We start from the raw sequence: 18,712 nt of genomic DNA on the forward strand, positions 1-18,712 counted from the left end.
AAGATGGGTGAACTCACGGAGAAAGCCAAGCAGCTTTCACTGCAACACCCAAAACAGAAGAACTAACGCTTAACCCAATATTAGCATTCAGATCTAACATCAACTAAAGGTTTTAGTGCTCTTCACTGTACAAATAAAAAATGAAGAAAATAAGGTTATTCCCCTGTTATTCTGACACGAAATTCATGTCCTCGTGATGCTAGTGATGCTAGTGATGCTAGTGATGCTAGTGATGCTAGTGATGCTAGTGATGAAATAAAGGGTACTGTAAGATACCAATAGCAGTCTAGCATCACTAGTTTCATAACAAAATCACATTACTTCTAAGTCCTTTTCTTCTTAGCTTAAATAGCGATTTTATATGCACCTATGCATATATTCTTAACTGCCCCAACTCTTATTCAATTACAGATGCTGGGAAGGCGAGGTGTAGAAATAATAAGAGCTGAGGTCTGTATGAAGGCTATTAAATATAAGTGCTGATTTTCTGACCTATTACAAAGAATAAGTATGACTAATAAGGTGATTAGAGATGCATGGTCATGGATAATATACTAAGCAGGTTGCTAATAGCTTAAGATGATAGCAGGTCTAGTATTTACTCAAGATATAATAATTTATTTAACAGCTTACTATTCACTTAAGTTAACAGCAGGTTTTACTTAAGATTTAACAGTCCTATAGTATTATACTAATACAACTACCTTTATGTGGATCTTACGGCATTAATAAATGCTTGTCATTCCTCCTGAGACAGCCTAAGTTAATCAGTTAGACTACCTGATTTAGACATTTCAAGGTTCAACCATTGCCCTTAACACAATGAGATCGCCCCTGTGTAAGACAAAAGCACATAAAGCAGGATTACCATATAGCTATTAGAAGGACCGCGAGAGGGAATTTAAATTCCATCTACAGGAGAATTAGTTCTATTGTACTTATTATAAGCTCTATAGAGACCTTTACCAGAAGATTAACTACGCACACAAACAGCTTATGCGTGATTTTGACTAGACTAGATTACTATTTGAACTAGAGTCACTGCTTGTTGAACTGGGATTAGTGCTCTTCAAACCAAGTCTAGTCCCTGTTCAACTGGAGACATCCCCGCAAGGGAACCAACACCTATGTGATGCTGTCTGAGAGCTCAACAAGGCTCTGAGAATGTCGTGGGTGCCAGAAGCGCAAGCCCAGAGGGGCTTTATGAGATGCTGGAAAATACCGCATGATATGGAGTAATGTGAGAGATGGATTTGGGTCATCACCAGCATTGACGGAACTGCAGAGAGAGAATGAACATATGAAGGCTTGTTATCTGATTTTTGACAGCTAGAAATAGTTTGGCTAAACTAAATATTAGTTGTTATAGTAAAACTTACGATGAATTAGAATGGGTTAAGGTAGGTGCTAAGTTCTAAAATTTGGACTCAAATGCAGTAGTTAAGTGTGACTGGATGAGAACTACTCCAACTGCTGCAAAACCAGACTGTATATCCTCTGGCTTGAAACGTCCTGGGTACGCTGGTCAATAGGCCAGCTGGAGATGGCTTATAATCCGATTGATCAAACCACTAGAACCATCATGGGGAATCTAGGGAATTTTGGAAAATTGGTTTACAGTATCCTTTGTGCCATGTACAATCCAGTGCACAGCATCAGTAAAATGGTCTGCTATTTTGGCGGCATCCTCCATTGTGCAGATGGTATCGGAATAGCGTATGTTGAGTTCTAACATTGTAGGCGACAACAAAACAACACAACATATGGCAAACTAGCCTGAGTCAGTAAAATAGACACAAACGCCTTCCGACGAAGGAGCTGCAATAGTTCATGATTCAAAGAAGTTAAGCATACCTCAGTGGGATCGTCATACTCCAGGAGCTCAAAACCAACGTCCGTTTGGTTGCACTTTACTGAGAAAGAAGAAGACAATGCAGGCTGCACGGTGAGGCAGGTATTTATAAGTCCATCCAGCTCCAACCCGGTGCATCTAATAATGTCCAGGAGCGAGCAATGCTGATTCTCGAGGCGGAACTGCATTGCGGCCTGATTCTGTCGAAGAAGTTGCAGAGGAGTGATCTCCCCTGCTAGGTGCAAACTACATGGGAGAACGTTAAAAAAAGGACCGACAGTTTCCATGACACCGTGTAGAGGAATGTCTCGGCCAGACACTAGCGTCCCAAAACACACGTCAACACGACCTGTGTACAGTCGCAGCACAAGTGCCCAAGCCAACTGAAAGACGTTGGTTGCGGTCAGCCCGTTGTCTCTACAGAACAAGTGGAGTGGCTCCGAATTTGGCATGAAGCGCTTGAACGTGTGCGGCCGTCTGATGTCACTAGGAGTTGAGGAACACGGGTGGAGCTGAGGGAAAAGGCAAGGCTGCACACCAGACAGCACATTCTCCCAGTACAGCAAACCCTTATTGCTCGGTGTCTTGCCAAGGTACGATATGTATTCCCTATAGCGATGAGACGGTCCGCTGAGCTCTCCTCCGTCGAGTATCAGATTGAGATCATGCAAAAGAATAGAAAACGAAGCAGCATCAATGAGAGCACTCCCCGACTCGAACATGAAGAAGACTTGCCCTTCCGCACTTTGACACACTGCAAAGAAATTAGACGGACGTTTCCACTCTGACTTGGGTTGTCCAAGGAGCATTAGTTTCTGTTTTGCTGTCTCAGGCGAGGCAGAATGCAAGATTGGAATATCCGACGGAACTTGCTTCATAACGACATGGAGCCATTTATGAGCCTTTAGGCCGCAGTCCAAGAGAACAGTTCGCATCACGGCGTGCCGCTGGATCACCCGATTCCAGGCATCAGCGACGGTGCATGCATCCAGATTTTTGGTATTTTTGATCTGCCAAAGAGAGCGAACTTTGTGTAGAGAGGCGGTGCCAGTGAAACCCTCAATAAGGCCCGCATGGGCGTCGGAGCAGGGGTAGATGTCTTCCACACAAGAAATGGAAGGCACCCCCAGGGAGGTCTGAACAATGTTCTGCAGAGCAGATAATTCTGTGTAATCAGTATGAACAAGAGGAATATCACTCAATGACAGTTGACGTGGCAATCCCATCAGCTGCTGGACCTCAACGTTTAAGGTCCTTTGAAACTTTGAGATCCATAATCTGATGTCGGGTTGTCTCTTGGAGTATCGAGAGTAAAAGAAAGAGACACAGAGTCGGCCTCGGGTCACTTCAAAAGACACATCAAATGTAGCAAAGCGCGGCATATCCCTAGCAACGTCTAGCCTCGGATCCGGTCTCCATGCTGGCTGGGAGAATAGAGAATCTCGACGCTCAAGTTGGTGGTATTGACCGGCGTAATTGACAAGGATTTCTACCGGGCTATGGGATGCGAAAGCTTCCTTGCAGTGGGGACTCACGTACCGCGAACTGAAGTATGGTCGTCCATTCCCTGGTACATGCTTGGACGAGTCTTTGACTCGGCGCACCAGTTCCGTAAAACTATAGTCTTGAGCCTGGGCGACTATACAGGGCCAAATTGTGGTAAACCAACCGACAGTTCCGAAAGGGTCAATATCTGCATTGAAAGGCTCTCGGCCGTGGCTCTCATTGAATATGGTCGGTGGCGCACGATCTCGAAAGACCTCCATAAATGAATACAATAAAGCCGCATTCAAAATGTCCTGTGGCCGGGAGCCGAATGTTTCGTTGGCCTCTCCCATGAGGATGTGGGTTGTACAAAGGTCAAGTGAAAATTCCTCAAATAGACCGTCTCCGAACAAATTTTCATGTGGCGCCAGGCCCCAATAAGACGTGTCAATAAGAGGCATGCCAAAAGGCAATACTTGCTGAGGACGGTAGTCCGTGCATTGTTCAATTTGCAGGCCTACCCATTCCTGGAACGATAATGGATGCTCAACAGGCAAGCTTCTGCCCTTGAGCAGATTCTCAAGGTCGTCTAGTAATATTCTCCAGGACACCAAGTCCACAACCATATGACTCGCTACAAAGGAAGCGTACCGGCCACCCTGAGCTGTGCTGATGAGATCGACGGCGAGAAGAGGACCTTTAACAGGGTCCACCCTTGCTTGAGCTAGTTCCACAATCTCGGAGACATCTTCAGTCTGCAGCACTTGATGACTCGACAAGGTGAATGAGCCTTTGACATCGGAGGTAATGATCTGTGCATACCGAGATTCAAGGCGCATCCGCAGCATTGGGTGACGGTCAACAATCTGTAGCAACGCTTGCTCCCATTCGGGAACGCTGTAGTCCTGCTCCACACCGACGAAAAAAGATTGGTTGAACCGCGAATGAATGTTAGGGGCCATGTCACAGAACATAGACTGGATGGGACTCAGAGGGAATATCTCGCCCGTCTGGTTCTTACGTTCCGCAGCTCGGCCCGCGGGCTTACAGTTGCCGAGGATGCGACAAGAGAAGCAGAGTTATTCACCAGAAATTCCGGCATAGTGAGATGCAGCCCTTCCCGTCGACAAGCATTGAGCACTTGCATGGCCGATATCGAGTCTCCCAGGGAGAAAAAGTTGTCATGGATGCCGATCTCATCCTCCTCCTTTGATAGAACGTGCGCAAATATGCTCCGAACTAACTTTTCACGGTCAGTCGAGGGCCCAGCTGTGGAAAGGGCGCGTGCTTTGCAGGTCTCCAGCGATTTCCTGCTGGTCGTCGCGGCATGCTCGCGAAGTACTTTTCGATTAGTTTTCCCACTTGGAGTCAACGGAAGATGCCTTAAGTAAATGAACGCGGAAGGAACCATGAATGAAGGCAGAACACGTCCCAAATGTTCCCTTAAACCGGATAGAGTCATCTCCAGATCTGGTGTCAGCGGAGTGAACAGCTCATCCTGTTCCTTGGACTGGGCATTTTCGGTGGTCCTCATAGCGTCATCGGTGTTGATAAATAGCACAACTTGTTGGCCTGGAGTGTCGCTGAATTGAAGCACGTCTGCCACGGCTGTCATGTTGGATTTGTAGTTCCGAACGCACTGTTCAATCTCTTCTAGCTCGATTCGCTGCCCACGCAGCTTCACTTGGGTGTCCTTGCGACCGATAATTCGTAAACTGCCATCCCAGTTGTATTTCACTAGATCCCCAGTTTTGTACAGACGTTGGTCTCCGGGGATCCCGAACTCAGCAGCCCATGTCGGGTTTTTAATGAAAGCTGCGGCACTCTCCTTGGGTCGTCCAATATAACCACGCCCAACAATCGGTCCTCCGATTATAAGCTCTCCGACCACACCAATGGGCACGAGCTGATTGTGATCGCTTGGGTGAGCTACCCAACATGAGCCATTCAACGGGTTTCCAATCTTCGGTGGTCCTGGGTCCACTCGATCGAGGCGGGACATTGTGGTTAGCAGTGTGCATTCGGCTGGACCATACCCAACATATAAGGACATTGCGTCCGACCAGGTTGTGATATCGCAGGCGAGAACAGCCTCGCCCAACAGGATCATCGTGCGTACGGACGGAATCTCGGATGGGGCCAAGGTTCTCGCGACAGATGGAGTGAGAATGAGGAAATTAACCCCAAGCTGTCTTATTACCCCGGGCAGATTGTTGAATCGGTCGTCTTCTGAGGGAACGCATAGACAACCGCCGCATGCAAGAACAAATAATACTTCCATTACTGCAATGTCGAAGGCTGGGGATGAGAAGAATAGACTGCGGAACCCTGGAGGAGGTGAGCACACTTTTCGGAACGCGGCAAACGTATGGTAAAGCATTGCATGCTCAATAACGGCGCCTTTGGGCGTCCCTGAAGAACCAGAGGTAAACGCGACGTATGCCCCACTGTGAGAGCCTATTGAAAACCCGCCGTACGTAGTTCTCTCCCACAGGCGCACAGTCTGTTCGCTAAGAACAGTGGTACTACCCAAGCTAGAGCACTTTTCGGACATGAGTTGCGAGGCAACTATAGTTTTCACTTTTACGTCGCTGCATATCCTCTGTAGGCGATCCACGGGGAAGTTCGTATCCAAAAGGACGAAAGCTGCTCCCGTTAGCAATATTCCCAGCAGAGCAACGGGGTACCATTTGGATTTCTCCATATAAACAGCGACGTAGGTTTCGGGACAAGCGCCAAGGTTGCCTAGATGGCTAGCGAGCGCACGCGAAACATCAAGTAGCTGACCAAACGACCATGAGCCGTCCCATGCACGAACAGCCTCTGCTGCTGGGTTTGCTGAACCCCAGCTGAAAATAAGGTCGTGTATGTACGAAGGGTGTTCCAGTACGCGGGGCCGACTCCAGTGGCTGAGAAGAACTCGTTCAGGGTCGCTGTAAGTTCGTATAGACCGCAATGGGACGGACGTATCCGCCATAATCTGCTGCAGGATGACTTCAAACCGGTTTAACAGGGACTGTGTATCTTGCTTTGTCAATATAGACCCATCGAAAATGGCCTCAACATTGACAGAATTAGCTCCTAGCTCAATAACTATCGTTAATGAACAGGTGTTGAACCCCTGCTGTTGTTCGAAATTCCTCGGTAGATCCCGTAAAGTAGGCCAGCGGCTTTCATTGCGGCTTGGTTGGATGATGAGCAACGTTTGGAATCCACAGGCGAAAGCTGCCCGCTCGCTAGCTTGACAAATATTGCTGAGTCCCACCTGCTCGAACGGTATACGAGCAATATCATTTTGCACAATTGAGTCCAGCGCCGCCTGAACAGACTGGTCTGGATCGATTAGAACGCGGGTGGGAAATGTCGCAATCGTTGGACCAGCTATTTCCTCAATCTGGGGTATGGGGGCGTTGCATCCGGACACCGTCATCCCATAAAAAACGTCATTATAGCAGGTATGGGAGGATTGAACCATCGCCCATGCAAGGCGGAGAGTGGTTGTGAGTGTAATGCCTCCATCGTGGATCGTTCCCAATGCAAAGCTTTTCTTTTCAATGCACGGTTTCTCTGTAGGAGTCCAATGTTCGACGGGGGTAGGAAACACCGGAGCCTGAAGACCATCAAACTCCTGGGCCCAATATGACATTGCAGGAGTTGGATCCAATTGGGCTATATGCTTAATGAGATGATTGAATTGCGGTCGCGAAGCAACCAAGCCGCCCAGCATTGCATTATGAAGATCCTCCAGAATGCACATATAAGACCGGCCATCGAAGACGGCGTGATGCATTGCAAGGATAAGTACGGGTCCGGAATCACTCTCGTCGCCGGTCACAGCAAAAGCCACGCGAGTCAGAGGATCCCCAAGTTGCATTGGCTCTGGGCTCAAGGCATCGACGCACTCCCTCAAAGTTCTCCGGTGAATAAGTCTTGGAACCCCTTTCACTACGGCCTGCATTAGCCTGTTATTCTCTCCTGCCACAATTCGCGTGCGCAGGATAGGGTTGGATATGGCTACTTGGTTCCAGGCCGCTTCTAAGAGGTCCAATCCAACGTCACCTGGTACATAGAACGAGAACTGTCCCACAAGTGATCCAGGACGCTTGGTAGAAAGCACCATCAGCCCCTCCTGCACCGGTGTGCAGCCATAGATATCCTCAATATGTTCCGCTTCTACTTGGCATTGGGTAGCAGCAACGCCGATATTCACCCGAGGATTCGCAATCAGGCTAAAACGGGGAATGGCTTCTAAGGCCTCTGTTTTGCGAGCAATTTTCGCTAGTCGAGACACGGTCTGTAGAGATAGGATATCGGCGACGCTCAGGGCCAATCCCTCTTCCCTCGCGCGGGAGACGGCCTTGATGGCTGTGACCGAATTCCCTCCTAATGAGAAGAACGCATCTTCCGGCACAAATGCACCTTCGGGGACACCGAGCACCCCGGAAAAGACACGCTTCAATGATCTCTCTATCTTAGACAGAGGACGAGCGTCGTCTCCCGGCACTTTACCGGGACCAGGCTCACGAGACAGAGATCTAGAGACTGCGTGTTTCCGTCCGATCTCTTTCAGCACTCGCCTTTCAAGCTTCCCGGTTGGGCTTATTGGTAGACTTTCCAACGGAATATACAAAGTTGGCACCATATACTTCGGAAGTTTTTGTTGTAACCAAGCCTGCAATTCGGAAATCCATTCACAGCACTTGACTTGCCGAGTGACAGGGGGCACTTGGCTTCCTGATGGATAACTTTCCCTGTCCGATAGGAACAAAGCAAGTATTTTGGCGTCCATACCATGGTCCAGTTCAAGGACCTCAGCTGCAGCTACCATACTACCAGGTCTGAATTGCTCCGCTTGGTACTCGACCTCTTGCAGCTCCAGCCTCTGTCCATGTAGCTTCACTTGCGTGTCTTTTCGCCCTTTGAACTGTAATCCGTCTTCGTTCAGGTCCCATCGTACAAGATCGCCTGTCTTGTAGAACCTCTCGTTGGGTGATATATGAAAGAGCGAGGCCCATTTTGGCGGTTGGATGAACGCCATCTGATCAGGCTGGTTAATATAACCGCGAGCAACCAGCGGGCCGCTAATCACCAACTCGCCAACAGATCCAATTGGGGAGAGTCGATCATGGTCTTCAGGATTAACAATCCAGCAGTGGCCGCCATGCGCACGGCCGATGTTGGATATATTCGAGTCATCGGTGTGACGGCGCAAGGTCGTGACAACACTGCACTCGGCTGGACCGTACGCCCCAATTAATTGGACGTGTTTGAGCCAGGTACGCAGGTCATGCGGATTCATTGGTTCGCCACCAAGTAAAAGTGTTTTGACGCGCGGAATAGAGTCTGGTGACACCAACCTTGCTACTGATGGTGTGAGCTCCAGCCAGTTCACCTCAAATTCCTCGATAGTACTGGATAGAGCGTTCACCCGTTGGTCCTCAGACGGAATGCATACACATGCCCCTACCATCGGCGGCATCAGTAGCTCCAGTATGCTGATATCGAAAGCAAACGAGGCAAATTGCAGAACCCGCGATGTCTCGTCCAGGTTATGCATTCGCTGGTTGGCCAGCATGTTGGCACAGAACGATCGGTGCTCCACCACAATGCCTTTAGGTTTTCCAGTCGATCCAGAGGTAAAAGCAATATAAGCGGCGTTCCTTGGTTTGACCACGGGTAAGCGAGCCGAGCACGCTACAGTCGCGGCGCTGGCCAGGTTGTCAGGTACCAAAAAAATTTCGAGGCCCAGAGCACTCGCTTTGGGGATCAACGAGCGAGAGGTAATGACCACGGACGCTCCGACATCATTACACATCATCCTCACGCGATCCAAAGGGAAAGAATGATCAAGAAGTGTGAATGCTCCGCCCGCTTTAAGGACTCCCAGAATCGAAACTACGACCCACTTTGACTTTTCCATATAAATCGGTACCACATTCTCGGGAACTACGCCCAGAGATGTCAGATGATCTGCTATGCCGCCAGACAACGCATCCACGTCTGCATAGGACAACGACCCGTCCCAAGCATGGACGGCTTCTGCGTTTGGATATTGGAGACATTGCTTGGCAAAGACGGAATGAATGCAAAGCTCCGGCTGGTCCAGGAGACCCGGGTGGTTCCATCGAGCCACAATATCCATGTTACGCCTGCCAACAAGGCAGATATCCGCCACCGCTGTCTGAGGTTCCGTCATCACGGTTACCAGGATATGGTTCAACGAGTTAAGCACCGCCAACGCATGACTGTGGCCCAGAAACGACGGAGAAAACTTCAACGAGAGCTGAGGCGGCTGCTGACTGCAATCCAAGGTGATCAATAAGTCGCTTAGCTATAGGTAGAGGTCAGCTAAGCAGGTATCAGAAAATAGATACTAAACGCTCGCAACGTACACTCACACATTGCTCGGCCTGATCAAGTTGGTCCTTAGTGTTCCTCTTTGGGCCCACTTGTCCACCCGGCCATTTCACCCATAGAACCGTGTTGAACTCTCTTTGGCTCAGCTTAGAGCTAGCCTCCCGCCATGTTTGAATATTCAAAGTCTGCACAGCCTCATGCAAAGGTCGACGTCCGTCTTCGTGGACAACCCATTTCTCGACGTTGGCCGCCAATTTAGTGCTGTCTTCTCCATACTCGTTACATACCGTATCCCTGCCCTCTTCAATCACGCCAAAAATTGGTCTGCAGGTTTCAGTGTACTTGGAAAGCAAAAGGGCCCAGCCTGCTTTCGCCAAAGGAACGAGAGATCTGAAATCCACAAGATGCTGAGAAGCACTTGGTTGACCGACGCCTATGCCAGCCTTTATATCTTGTTGGTAGATATGGTCACCATCCATATCACCTGGCTTCGAGAAGGAGGGAAATAATGATGCCATAGTTACTTGCACAACGAGCCGAGGAATATAGAGGACTGTATGACCCAGCGGACTGCACGAAAGTGTTAAGAGTTTTGACAAGACGAATAAGGCTTGATCCTTTGGCCTAAAAAGACCCCTTATATATGCAATACACGAGTCCAGATATCTCAATGGAGTAAACGCTCTAGCTACAATCCTTCAAGTTGGCTAAGGCTCCATGATCTCCAAATTAATTAACCAATCAATTTTTGAAATGAGTAGTGGTGCAAGTGTGGTAGACTGCCCATGGCTAAGCGAGCTGTGCAAGGAATCACCATGGAGGATCAGAAAGAACATTCAAATACATCAGATATGTTGAGGAGGCAAGGTAAGGAGGTTATGGTAAGACAGGAGCACCTTAGGTGCGGTACTGGACTTTGCAGAGGCATCCCAGGGATTTCGAAGCCGCGCACCGTGAAGGCCGCAGAAACACAGCATCGGGCTTGGGCCACCGCAGGCCCTGACGAGGCTCCAAGTTCGTCGGTAAGTATGGCTCACCGCAAATAGATGTACGTACAGAGATAGCGATAGTAACATCCTGCATATCGCCTAAGGCGAGGGGTTGGGCTATGATGAACCCCCAACAAAAGATTAGAAATGATTGAGAATGTGGCAAAGATCAGCAGCCCTTGGCTTCGTCTTCCTCAGACGGTTGACCATGCTATGGTATGCGCTTTTATTGCTTGGACCACTCGCATTTACATCCGCGATGGTGGCATTTAAATATTCGAAACAAGGGCGTTGGTGGCGGAGCTGAGGCCATTATGCGATGGAAGGTCTATCGTGACGGGACACGGAGGGTGGCAGTTTTTCTAGCGATGCAAATTGTTTTAAGACTGGACTGAGCCAGCACAATGGCACTGCATGCTGGCGCCCCCGCGGATACAACATCGGAGCACAAACATCGCCGTAAAGCCGGAATAAACCATCTGAGGAAAAGCGATTGCCAGTCAGGGGGCACACACATTCAGCTCTATGTAAATCCGTCAACAAGCAGCTCAGTACAGCTTCTTATTCTTCCCTCCGATGACATGTAAGGTTGACCTGCACATGATAAGTAGCTTCGTGTATACATAGTAACCCCGTTAGTTCGGGATTTACTGATTGACAGTCTGCATAGCGCTGGACATCTACTTGTCTGTACTGACAGACAACCTGTAAATTATCTCTGTTGCGCTGCACACATACTTTCCTCGTTACAGTCTGTCCTTTGAAAGGCCAAGGCGATGCAACACCCTTGTAAAATATGCCAGATATCGAGATTGGCAAAACGTTCTTGCGTCGCATTGCAACAAACAAGGCTAATAGAAAGTATGTAAGAATGGATTGAACTTCTTGGCACCTTGGTTGCTACCTTACATGGGGACAATGTATGGCAGGTGATCTACTGATTCTTGGAAGAATGTGCAGATATAAAAACGATAGACGCAGTTGCTCATGGGGCTCATGTTGTGGAATCCAGAATCTGGACCTTGACGTGTCTGGACCACTATAACCATTGCATTTTTCTTATTAAAATTGTTGGGATAGCCCTTACGTGGTGTGATATCCACTTTTAAGACTACATTTATCACCGCTCTTTGGTAGTTTGGAGGACCAACGGTAGATGCCTGCTTGTCATAGTAAAACCACCGGAAAGGAGTGGATAACAGTGAGGCACAGCAAGTCATGTTGCTCGGGCTTTTGGATGCAGCCAGTATACAAGGCAGGTATTCATTTTTTGTACAGACAAGGCACAGTAAGAGCTCTATTCTATTTCAATCAGCGGTTTTTTCCCAAAGGAACGGTTTCGCAAGGCCCACGCTTAACATTACCAAGGCCGAAGACGTAATTGGTTAGCCCTAGCTATTGGGTAGTATATTACTGGAGATACACAAGACCCACCTGGCAACCTGTTGCGTCCGAATAAATGAAGCCAGTTGTTGGGAGGGTTATTGGAAGCACCGGAGATAAGGCGAGGCTTTCTCTCGAAGATATTAGGGAAGACAGTGCTGAGGGGAGGGGCTGAGGGGGGAACGTATCGAACCACTACTTGATAGGTATTTTGTATCCTTGTGGACTGCTATCTCCCTGCTTCATATAGCTGGAGATTTACACAACTACCGATTCCTGCAATATTACCCAAGCACCCACATGGGCCACATCCCTATAACGTTCTCCAACCACCTCAAATCTTTCACGCAAGGGGGTGTATGCCTAAGATGGAAGGGTGTGCGCCTAAGCTAAGGGGGTGTATTACCTCATTCCTCATTCTCCTGTGTAGGTGCTGATGGTGGCGGGTATCCATGCACTTTCTCCCACTGCTTTTGTAAACGTCTCTCTTGCGCAGTAGCATCTTTGGCCTTCCTTGAAATAGTGTGCTCAGAGTAGAGAAATGCGGAGATGACAAAGGCATCTCCTTCCCAGCTGGCTTTACTCGTGCCTGCCCTAGTCGGACCACGGGTACGCATCCGAAGAGTGATAATACACGCTCATATATGGACCACTCTCCTCGGTAAACGCAAACGACAACCACGACTGCAGACGAGAGGTCTGCGAGATATCGCGATCGGGACTACATCGAGATGAGATACAGGCCAAGGGAGTTGAGGGAAGGAAGAAAAAGGAAAACAAAACTTACTATAAGCCCTCCACCATCTCAGTATACCCCCCGCAAGCTTCTTCCACCCAAGCTCCCCAAAGAACCTCCCCAGCGCCCCCGCAACATGCCGATCACTCTGCCTGCCATGAATCGGAAAATACGCCTTGGGAAGGGGGTACCGCTTCCCCGGATTGAACTCGAAGTTCCACAGAATCGGCGAAGACACCTCGCCGTCCCCAGAGGTAATCCCATCGTCGAAGCGACCTGTATACGCGCAATCATCCGCCTCGTCCAGACCAAGCGCAAGCCATAGTTTTAGAGCGAGCTGCAGACCCTGCATGATTTCTGGGATGCCCTCGAGCCGCCCGCCCAGCGTCCACATCTCCGCGAGTTTCCGGGGTGTTACTTCGTTGTGGACGCCGTAGATCTTCAGGCGCGACTGCGTGCGCTCGATGCAGTCCCAGCTGAGGAAAGTGAATTCGTTATAACCCGAGGTCTCGGTCATGTACTCGTGCACGAGGGCGAAGGCTGCGCAGGAGCCCGTTAGCGGGGTGATGGGGGCTACGGAGGACGCGATGAACTCTCCGACGGGCGTGTGCGTTGCCAGGGCTTTGCGGCCGCAGAAGACGTAGCCCTTGACCGCTATGCGGTCGCCCTTGAGGTCGAAGCCGAAGGCGGCTTGCGAGACGACGTGGCCTTTCTCTGGCGTGACGCCTTGTTGCTGAAGAGATGCTTCGTCGGCTTTTGAGAGCGCGAAGTCGTTGGTGAAGTGGTGATACAGCCTCGCGTCGAAATCAGCCAGGAGCGGTAGTTTCCCTAGCACGCTGGTGAGATCCGCGGGCGCGAGCTGATTGTATCTGTCCGCTGAGTTTCCGGAGAGGATACTAACGGGCTCGAACCCGATCCTCAGCGTGGGCTTGCCGTCCGTTTGGAAGTTGATGCTGTACTCAATGGGCAGGCCGCTGCGGGTGATTGTGCTGCGCCATTTCTGCGGGTGTGGACCGAGCGCTGGGATAAGGTGGTTGCGGAGGAAGAGGAGGTACTGGAATTGCTGGTGGAGGGCGTATTTTCCTGCTTGGAGGAAGCGCTCGAAGAGGGGGCCACAGTCGTTCCACCAGGCTTCGATGTCGTCGTTGATGGGAATGTTGGAGGCATGGACGATGGATGAGGGAAGCGTTGTAGGTTGGCCGCCAGTTGTCAGCTGGACACCCTTACTTCTCATTTCCTCAAGGCGAGGAGGGACCACGGAGGCGGCGGCAATCAATGGGGTCATATCGATTTGGTGGTGGGTATGGCTGAGAGAATAGGGAGGAGTATAGTGGGAGTCACGAAGGCATGACCAGCATCACACTACACAGCTAGGGTTTATACTCAAAGATGATGGTGGGCTTACTGACCCTCCAGACCGCAATTTACCATGCAACATGCGTGTATGCAAGAATGCAGGGGGTCAGTCCACAGTACATTCCTGACCGGGGGGAGGGCGACATAACTGTATAGTTGCAGCGGTTTTGCCTGCCGCGAAACTATCCACCCGCAAGGGAGTCATCGTTCGGCAAATACTGTAGAGCCCGGCCTAAGCTAAGAAAATGCGGTGTGCTAGTAAAAGTCCCCATGTGTACCCTAGAGAAACCCGCGCATGGCTTTGCTCATGTTGAATGGAAGCAGAATTCTTTTCTTTTTCTTTTCTTTTTTTGTTCTTTCTTGGAGAATACCTCGTGGGCAAAAAGATTGTTGATTCAACTACAGGGAACAGCTTGAGGATAGCAAATAGCGAATAGCCAATAGCATTAACTCATCATGTAGACTACTATGCATACTCCTTTCCGCGTCAACACCCGATCGTAAACCTCCAGCATGGAACCACAGAAAACCCATTCCTCTAGTTAGGAAGTGGCATAACCCGATCCAACAGCACGTTCACATCCTTCTCAGCGCCCTCCCACTCCCTCTCAATCAGAGCCTCCCGCTTCTCATCCCTTGGCGTAATATCCACCTTAAAGGAGTACGGCACCTGGTTGAAGAATGCAATGGGAGTGCGCGGGCAAAACAGCTTCTCCAAATCCTGCACAACAACCTCCCCGTTAACCGTTGGATGGTTAAAGTCAAAGGCCCAGAGCAAGCGCGCAACCGAAATAAACAAGTACTCCCTTGCAAGATGCTGCCCGGGACACCCGCGCAGTCCGAACCCAAACGAGATGTGTGGGAGATCAGGCTTCTCCTCCCACCGCGAGTACCGGAATTTGAAGGGGTCCGCAAAGATGTTCTCATCGTGGTCCATCGCCCACTGGTTCACGACGATCGTTGCGCCTTTTGGAATCCGGTACCCCTGGTACTCGACCTCCTTGCTGACGGCGCGCGGTGCGGCGAGCGGGGAGAAGGGCCGCCAGCGCAGGGCCTCGTGCACGAAGAAGAGAATCTGCGGGAGCTGGGCCATGTCACTGCTCTCGGGCATACGGTTGGCCCCGCCTACGACAGCGTCAATAGCCCGTTGGATTCTGCGCGTTTCCTCAGGGTTATACAGCGCCGCGAGGATAACGATAAGCAGGATCTCAAACGGCGTAAGCGACGCCTCGTAGATCGAGCCGATCGTATACGCCCGCTCTAGCTCGTCCATGGGCTGCGCTTCCTTGTGCACGTTGTACTCCTTCGTCCAGTTCCAGGCGGACGTCTCGAGGCCGGCACGCCACTTCTGGACGTAGAACCTCGTCAGCTTGGCCGCGATCTTATCGGCTTCTTCCTTCCACCACGAGTTCCCCGGGAGGTACTGCGCAAACGGGAAGAACTCAGCGAGAACACTTGTGCCTCGGAAGCACGCCTCGCTGATCGTCGCCATGTACGAGACGAGCTCCTCCATCTCTTGGATCTCGGGCGGCTCGACGGGGAGGCGGTAGCCGTAGGCGATTGTGAGGAAGGTGCTGGCAGCCTGGCGGCGGAGGGTCTGCGGGAGGTTGTTCATTGATAGCACCTCGTGTAGCATCTGCTTGCTTTCCGTGTCGAGAACGGGCCGGTACTTGACTGCCATGGCGGGTTTGAGGACGTTTCCCCGGAGGAGACGGTGGGAGTTCCACTGCGGGCCGTAGGGGAGGAATGAGGTCGCGAGGCCGCCAGAGGCGCGCTCGATGACGACCAGGTGTGGTCGGGAGCTGAAGACACTGTTGTTCTTCTCGAGGAAGTCCTTGACGATGTCGAACGAGGTGATGATGATGAATACGTTCTGCCCGTTGCGGATCGACATGATGGGTCCGTATTTGTTGCTCCATTCTTTATATTTCTTCCATGGGGCCTCCTTTGGGGCTTGCAGGAGGTTGCCGATGACTGGTAGACCTGGAGGGCCAGGGGGTAGAGGGAGCTGGCTGCCACTGGACTTACTTCCACGCACATGGCGGATTAAAGCGAGTAAGGCGACTCCGAGAAGAACAGCGCCTGCCCATGAAGATTGGCTGGAGAATGGACCTGAAAGGAAGCGTTGAAAGGGGGAGGAGCCCTGAGAGAACTTGCTGTAGCTCATGTTGACACACCAAAAATACAGGACCGGCTATGGCGGATAGATGGAAACTGGAAGACAACGGGACGGCGAGCGGCCAACGGCTCGTGATGAACAGGGCTTGAACAAGGCTTTTAGCTATCCTATCCTTCCTATATCCAGGGGCTGAGGGTTGTAATGCTGGGTGGTAGTGCAGCAATTCCAGCGGATTCAACCCCTGCTTCAGCCACTGCGTAAGCTAGGATTTTCGGTAAGACAGACATTCTGTGTACAGTTGTTGCATAACCCTTCTCATAACACAGCATCCTCTCCTTGCGACAAGGCATTCCTCGGAAAGGTAACTGCTGGCCTCTACAGTTCGTCTGCCGTGTGCCAATCAACGAACTGCGAAGGCAGCAGCTCCATTACAGCCTGAATCGAAAATATCCGTATCAAGAACACCACCCGGTGTGGATGTGCTGCTAAGACGCAGATACCTGGTAGACCAGGAAATTGATAATTTATAGCTGCCGATACTATCTCAGGGGCGAGTCGCGAGCCCAACCCTTCAATACTAGGTGATTTTTGTAAACCACGTCGATAGAGTAATCCAGGACATTATGGCTTACTTGATGAAGTAGGCATCATTACATAAGTGGGTTAATTGACTAACTAGCGGCTCTCACATAGCTTGCTCGTTTGGTGCAGAGAACAATCCAATCTCTGGCCATATTCCCAGCATCCGCGTGCGAAGCGGAATAGAGGTCTACTCACGAACCCAACTCATCAAACTAGCATGACTCCCCGGCGGGGTCCTCACCCCCAGAAACCTCAACCTGCCATCACACCCCTCCACCAACTTCCTCATCTGCACCAAACTCCTCTCCTTCGCGGAGAACAGCGTAAACATCCCAATATCACTCCTCCGCAGCTGTCTCTCCCTCAGCACCGAGCCAGAGCCCTCACCGCGGGGCTCCGGCAGTACCGCGTCCATGATAAGCAGCCGCGAACCATTCCGCATAGCCGGGATGATCTGGCGGATGATCCGAGCAGCGTCCGCGTCGTTCCAGTCGTGCAGGATCAGGCGGAGGAAGTACGCGTCTGCGGTGAGGCGCTGCGGGGCGAAGAAGTCGTGTTCGGCGAAGGAGACGCGCGGGTGTTGGGTAGTCCGGGACCGCGCCCGCGCGATGACCTCGGGGCGGTCTTGCACGGTTATGGTTATGTTGGGGAAGGCCTTTGCGATTACGGTTGCGACATGGCCTTCGGAGCCGCCAATCTAGATCAAGGGGCAGAGGTGTCAGTGAAATATCAGAGCTGTCCTGCGGGATAGCATCTTACATCGACAAGGCTCTGCACGCTCCCCCAATCATACGCCTGCGCAACAAGCCGAATGACCGAGTCATCATGCACGGCCATGGCATCATGCCACCGCGCCTGATTCGTAGCATCCTTCTCCAGCACCTCAAAGAATGTCGGGCCCTCGCCGATACCCGGCTCCTCCCTCGCCATAACCGCCAGAGGCCCACGGCGCGGAATCTCACCACTCGGATCGAGCCTAATGGACTCATACAAGGACGCGCACGGCCGGATGCCAAAGTCCGCCATGAACTTTGCTTGCCCCGAGGTATTAGCGTCGGTGACGAAGATTGCGGACGCGGGGGTGTGTTTCACGGCGCCGGAGACGTCTTCGTCGAGGAAGCCATCGAGGCGGGAGAACCGGATAAGGCGCTGTAGGAGGTCCGGGGAGATGGGGGTGGTTAGCTTTCCCGCCAGCTCGGTGTAGGTGATGGAGCCCGGGAAGGGGACTTGCTCCGGGACGCCGAGCCGGATGAGGGTTTGGATTGTGCCGAGGTCGACAGCCTAGATATTGCGACGAAGGTATTAGATTGGAAAAGAAGGGGAATAGTTATCTGAGGAGCGGGCGCTCACTGATTCCATGAACCCAATTAGGGTTGCGACGGGGCCGCGAGCGCGCTGGAGGATGTTCTCTGCGCCGATGATGATGTCTTCCCTGGCTGCCAGGCCTTTGGAGCCGAGGAGAGTCAGACTTGAGTCGTCTGGAGTGCATCCTGCCCTGTCAAGCTCGTCGGCGTAACATTCAACAGCTTTACTGAGGTTGCGGGCGAGGTCTCTGAGATCCGACATTGTAGTGATAGTGTGTTATCAACGCTGGTCAAGAAGAGTACGTTAGAGAATGGCCTGAACCCTAATGAACGCGAACGTTTCTGTATATATCCATTTTAGAGTCTATCTTAATGCGCGGTCCACTGTAGCTCAATCTGGATTAGAAATCATACCCCTCCCAGACCGCCGTTTTGTCCATTACGGTGAAATAGGATTTTCTATCGGATTCTGGCTGCAGTGAAACATGAGTTGTGGTTGTATAAAGTCAACAAGCATGTAAGGCTGCTTTTGTGTGTCTTGCATCTACG

The 18,712-nt window shown here is 51.0% G+C and overlaps 4 protein-coding genes across 4 annotated transcripts; all 4 read right to left on the reverse strand.

Moving 5' to 3' along the window:
- Positions 1–1,591: 1,591 nt before the first annotated feature.
- Positions 1,592–9,479, reverse strand: P174DRAFT_458446 (nonribosomal peptide synthase; the record flags this gene model as incomplete). The annotated part of the gene is made up of 4 exons (XM_024829666.1): positions 1,592–1,771; positions 1,855–4,347; positions 4,386–6,270; positions 6,304–9,479. 4 exons carry the CDS (start codon positions 9,477–9,479, stop codon positions 1,592–1,594), a joined length of 7,734 nt encoding a protein of 2,577 aa, XP_024683411.1.
- Positions 9,480–12,660: 3,181 nt separating this feature from the next.
- Positions 12,661–14,036, reverse strand: P174DRAFT_368395 (aromatic prenyl-transferase; the record flags this gene model as incomplete). Its single annotated transcript, XM_024822224.1, has 2 exons — positions 12,661–12,787; positions 12,850–14,036. The coding sequence occupies 2 exons, from the start codon at positions 14,034–14,036 to the stop codon at positions 12,661–12,663; spliced, it is 1,314 nt and encodes a 437-aa protein (XP_024683412.1).
- Positions 14,037–14,696: 660 nt separating this feature from the next.
- On the reverse strand, positions 14,697–16,564 carry P174DRAFT_479619 (cytochrome P450; the record flags this gene model as incomplete). Its single annotated transcript, XM_024830705.1, has 4 exons — positions 14,697–14,879; positions 14,904–16,176; positions 16,336–16,352; positions 16,517–16,564. 4 exons carry the CDS (start codon positions 16,562–16,564, stop codon positions 14,697–14,699), a joined length of 1,521 nt encoding a protein of 506 aa, XP_024683413.1.
- A 375-nt stretch (positions 16,565–16,939) lies between these two features.
- Positions 16,940–18,641, reverse strand: ftmD (O-methyltransferase ftmD). The gene is made up of 3 exons (XM_024828843.1): positions 18,210–18,641; positions 17,619–18,140; positions 16,940–17,556 (listed from the first exon to the last, which is right to left on the reverse strand). The coding sequence occupies exons 1-3, from the start codon at positions 18,423–18,425 to the stop codon at positions 17,047–17,049; spliced, it is 1,248 nt and encodes a 415-aa protein (XP_024683414.1). The 5' UTR covers positions 18,426–18,641; the 3' UTR covers positions 16,940–17,046.
- Between the last annotated feature and the right edge of the window lie 71 nt (positions 18,642–18,712).

Source organism: Aspergillus novofumigatus, assembly GCF_002847465.1.
Source record: "Aspergillus novofumigatus IBT 16806 chromosome Unknown P174scaffold_3, whole genome shotgun sequence".
Taxonomy (NCBI): domain Eukaryota; kingdom Fungi; phylum Ascomycota; class Eurotiomycetes; order Eurotiales; family Aspergillaceae; genus Aspergillus; species Aspergillus novofumigatus.

Bases quoted from the DNA above. Each gene is read 5' to 3' on its own strand.
- ftmD (XM_024828843.1), bottom strand. From the start codon at position 18,425: ATGTCGGATCTCAGAGACCTCGCCCGCAACCTCAGTAAAGCTGTTGAA. The intron at 18,141-18,209 runs GTGAGCGCCCGC...CGCAATATCTAG, and splicing joins TAATTGGGTTCATGGAATCA to GCTGTCGACCTCGGCACAAT. The intron at 17,557-17,618 runs GTAAGATGCTAT...CCCTTGATCTAG, and splicing joins GCGTGCAGAGCCTTGTCGAT to ATTGGCGGCTCCGAAGGCCA.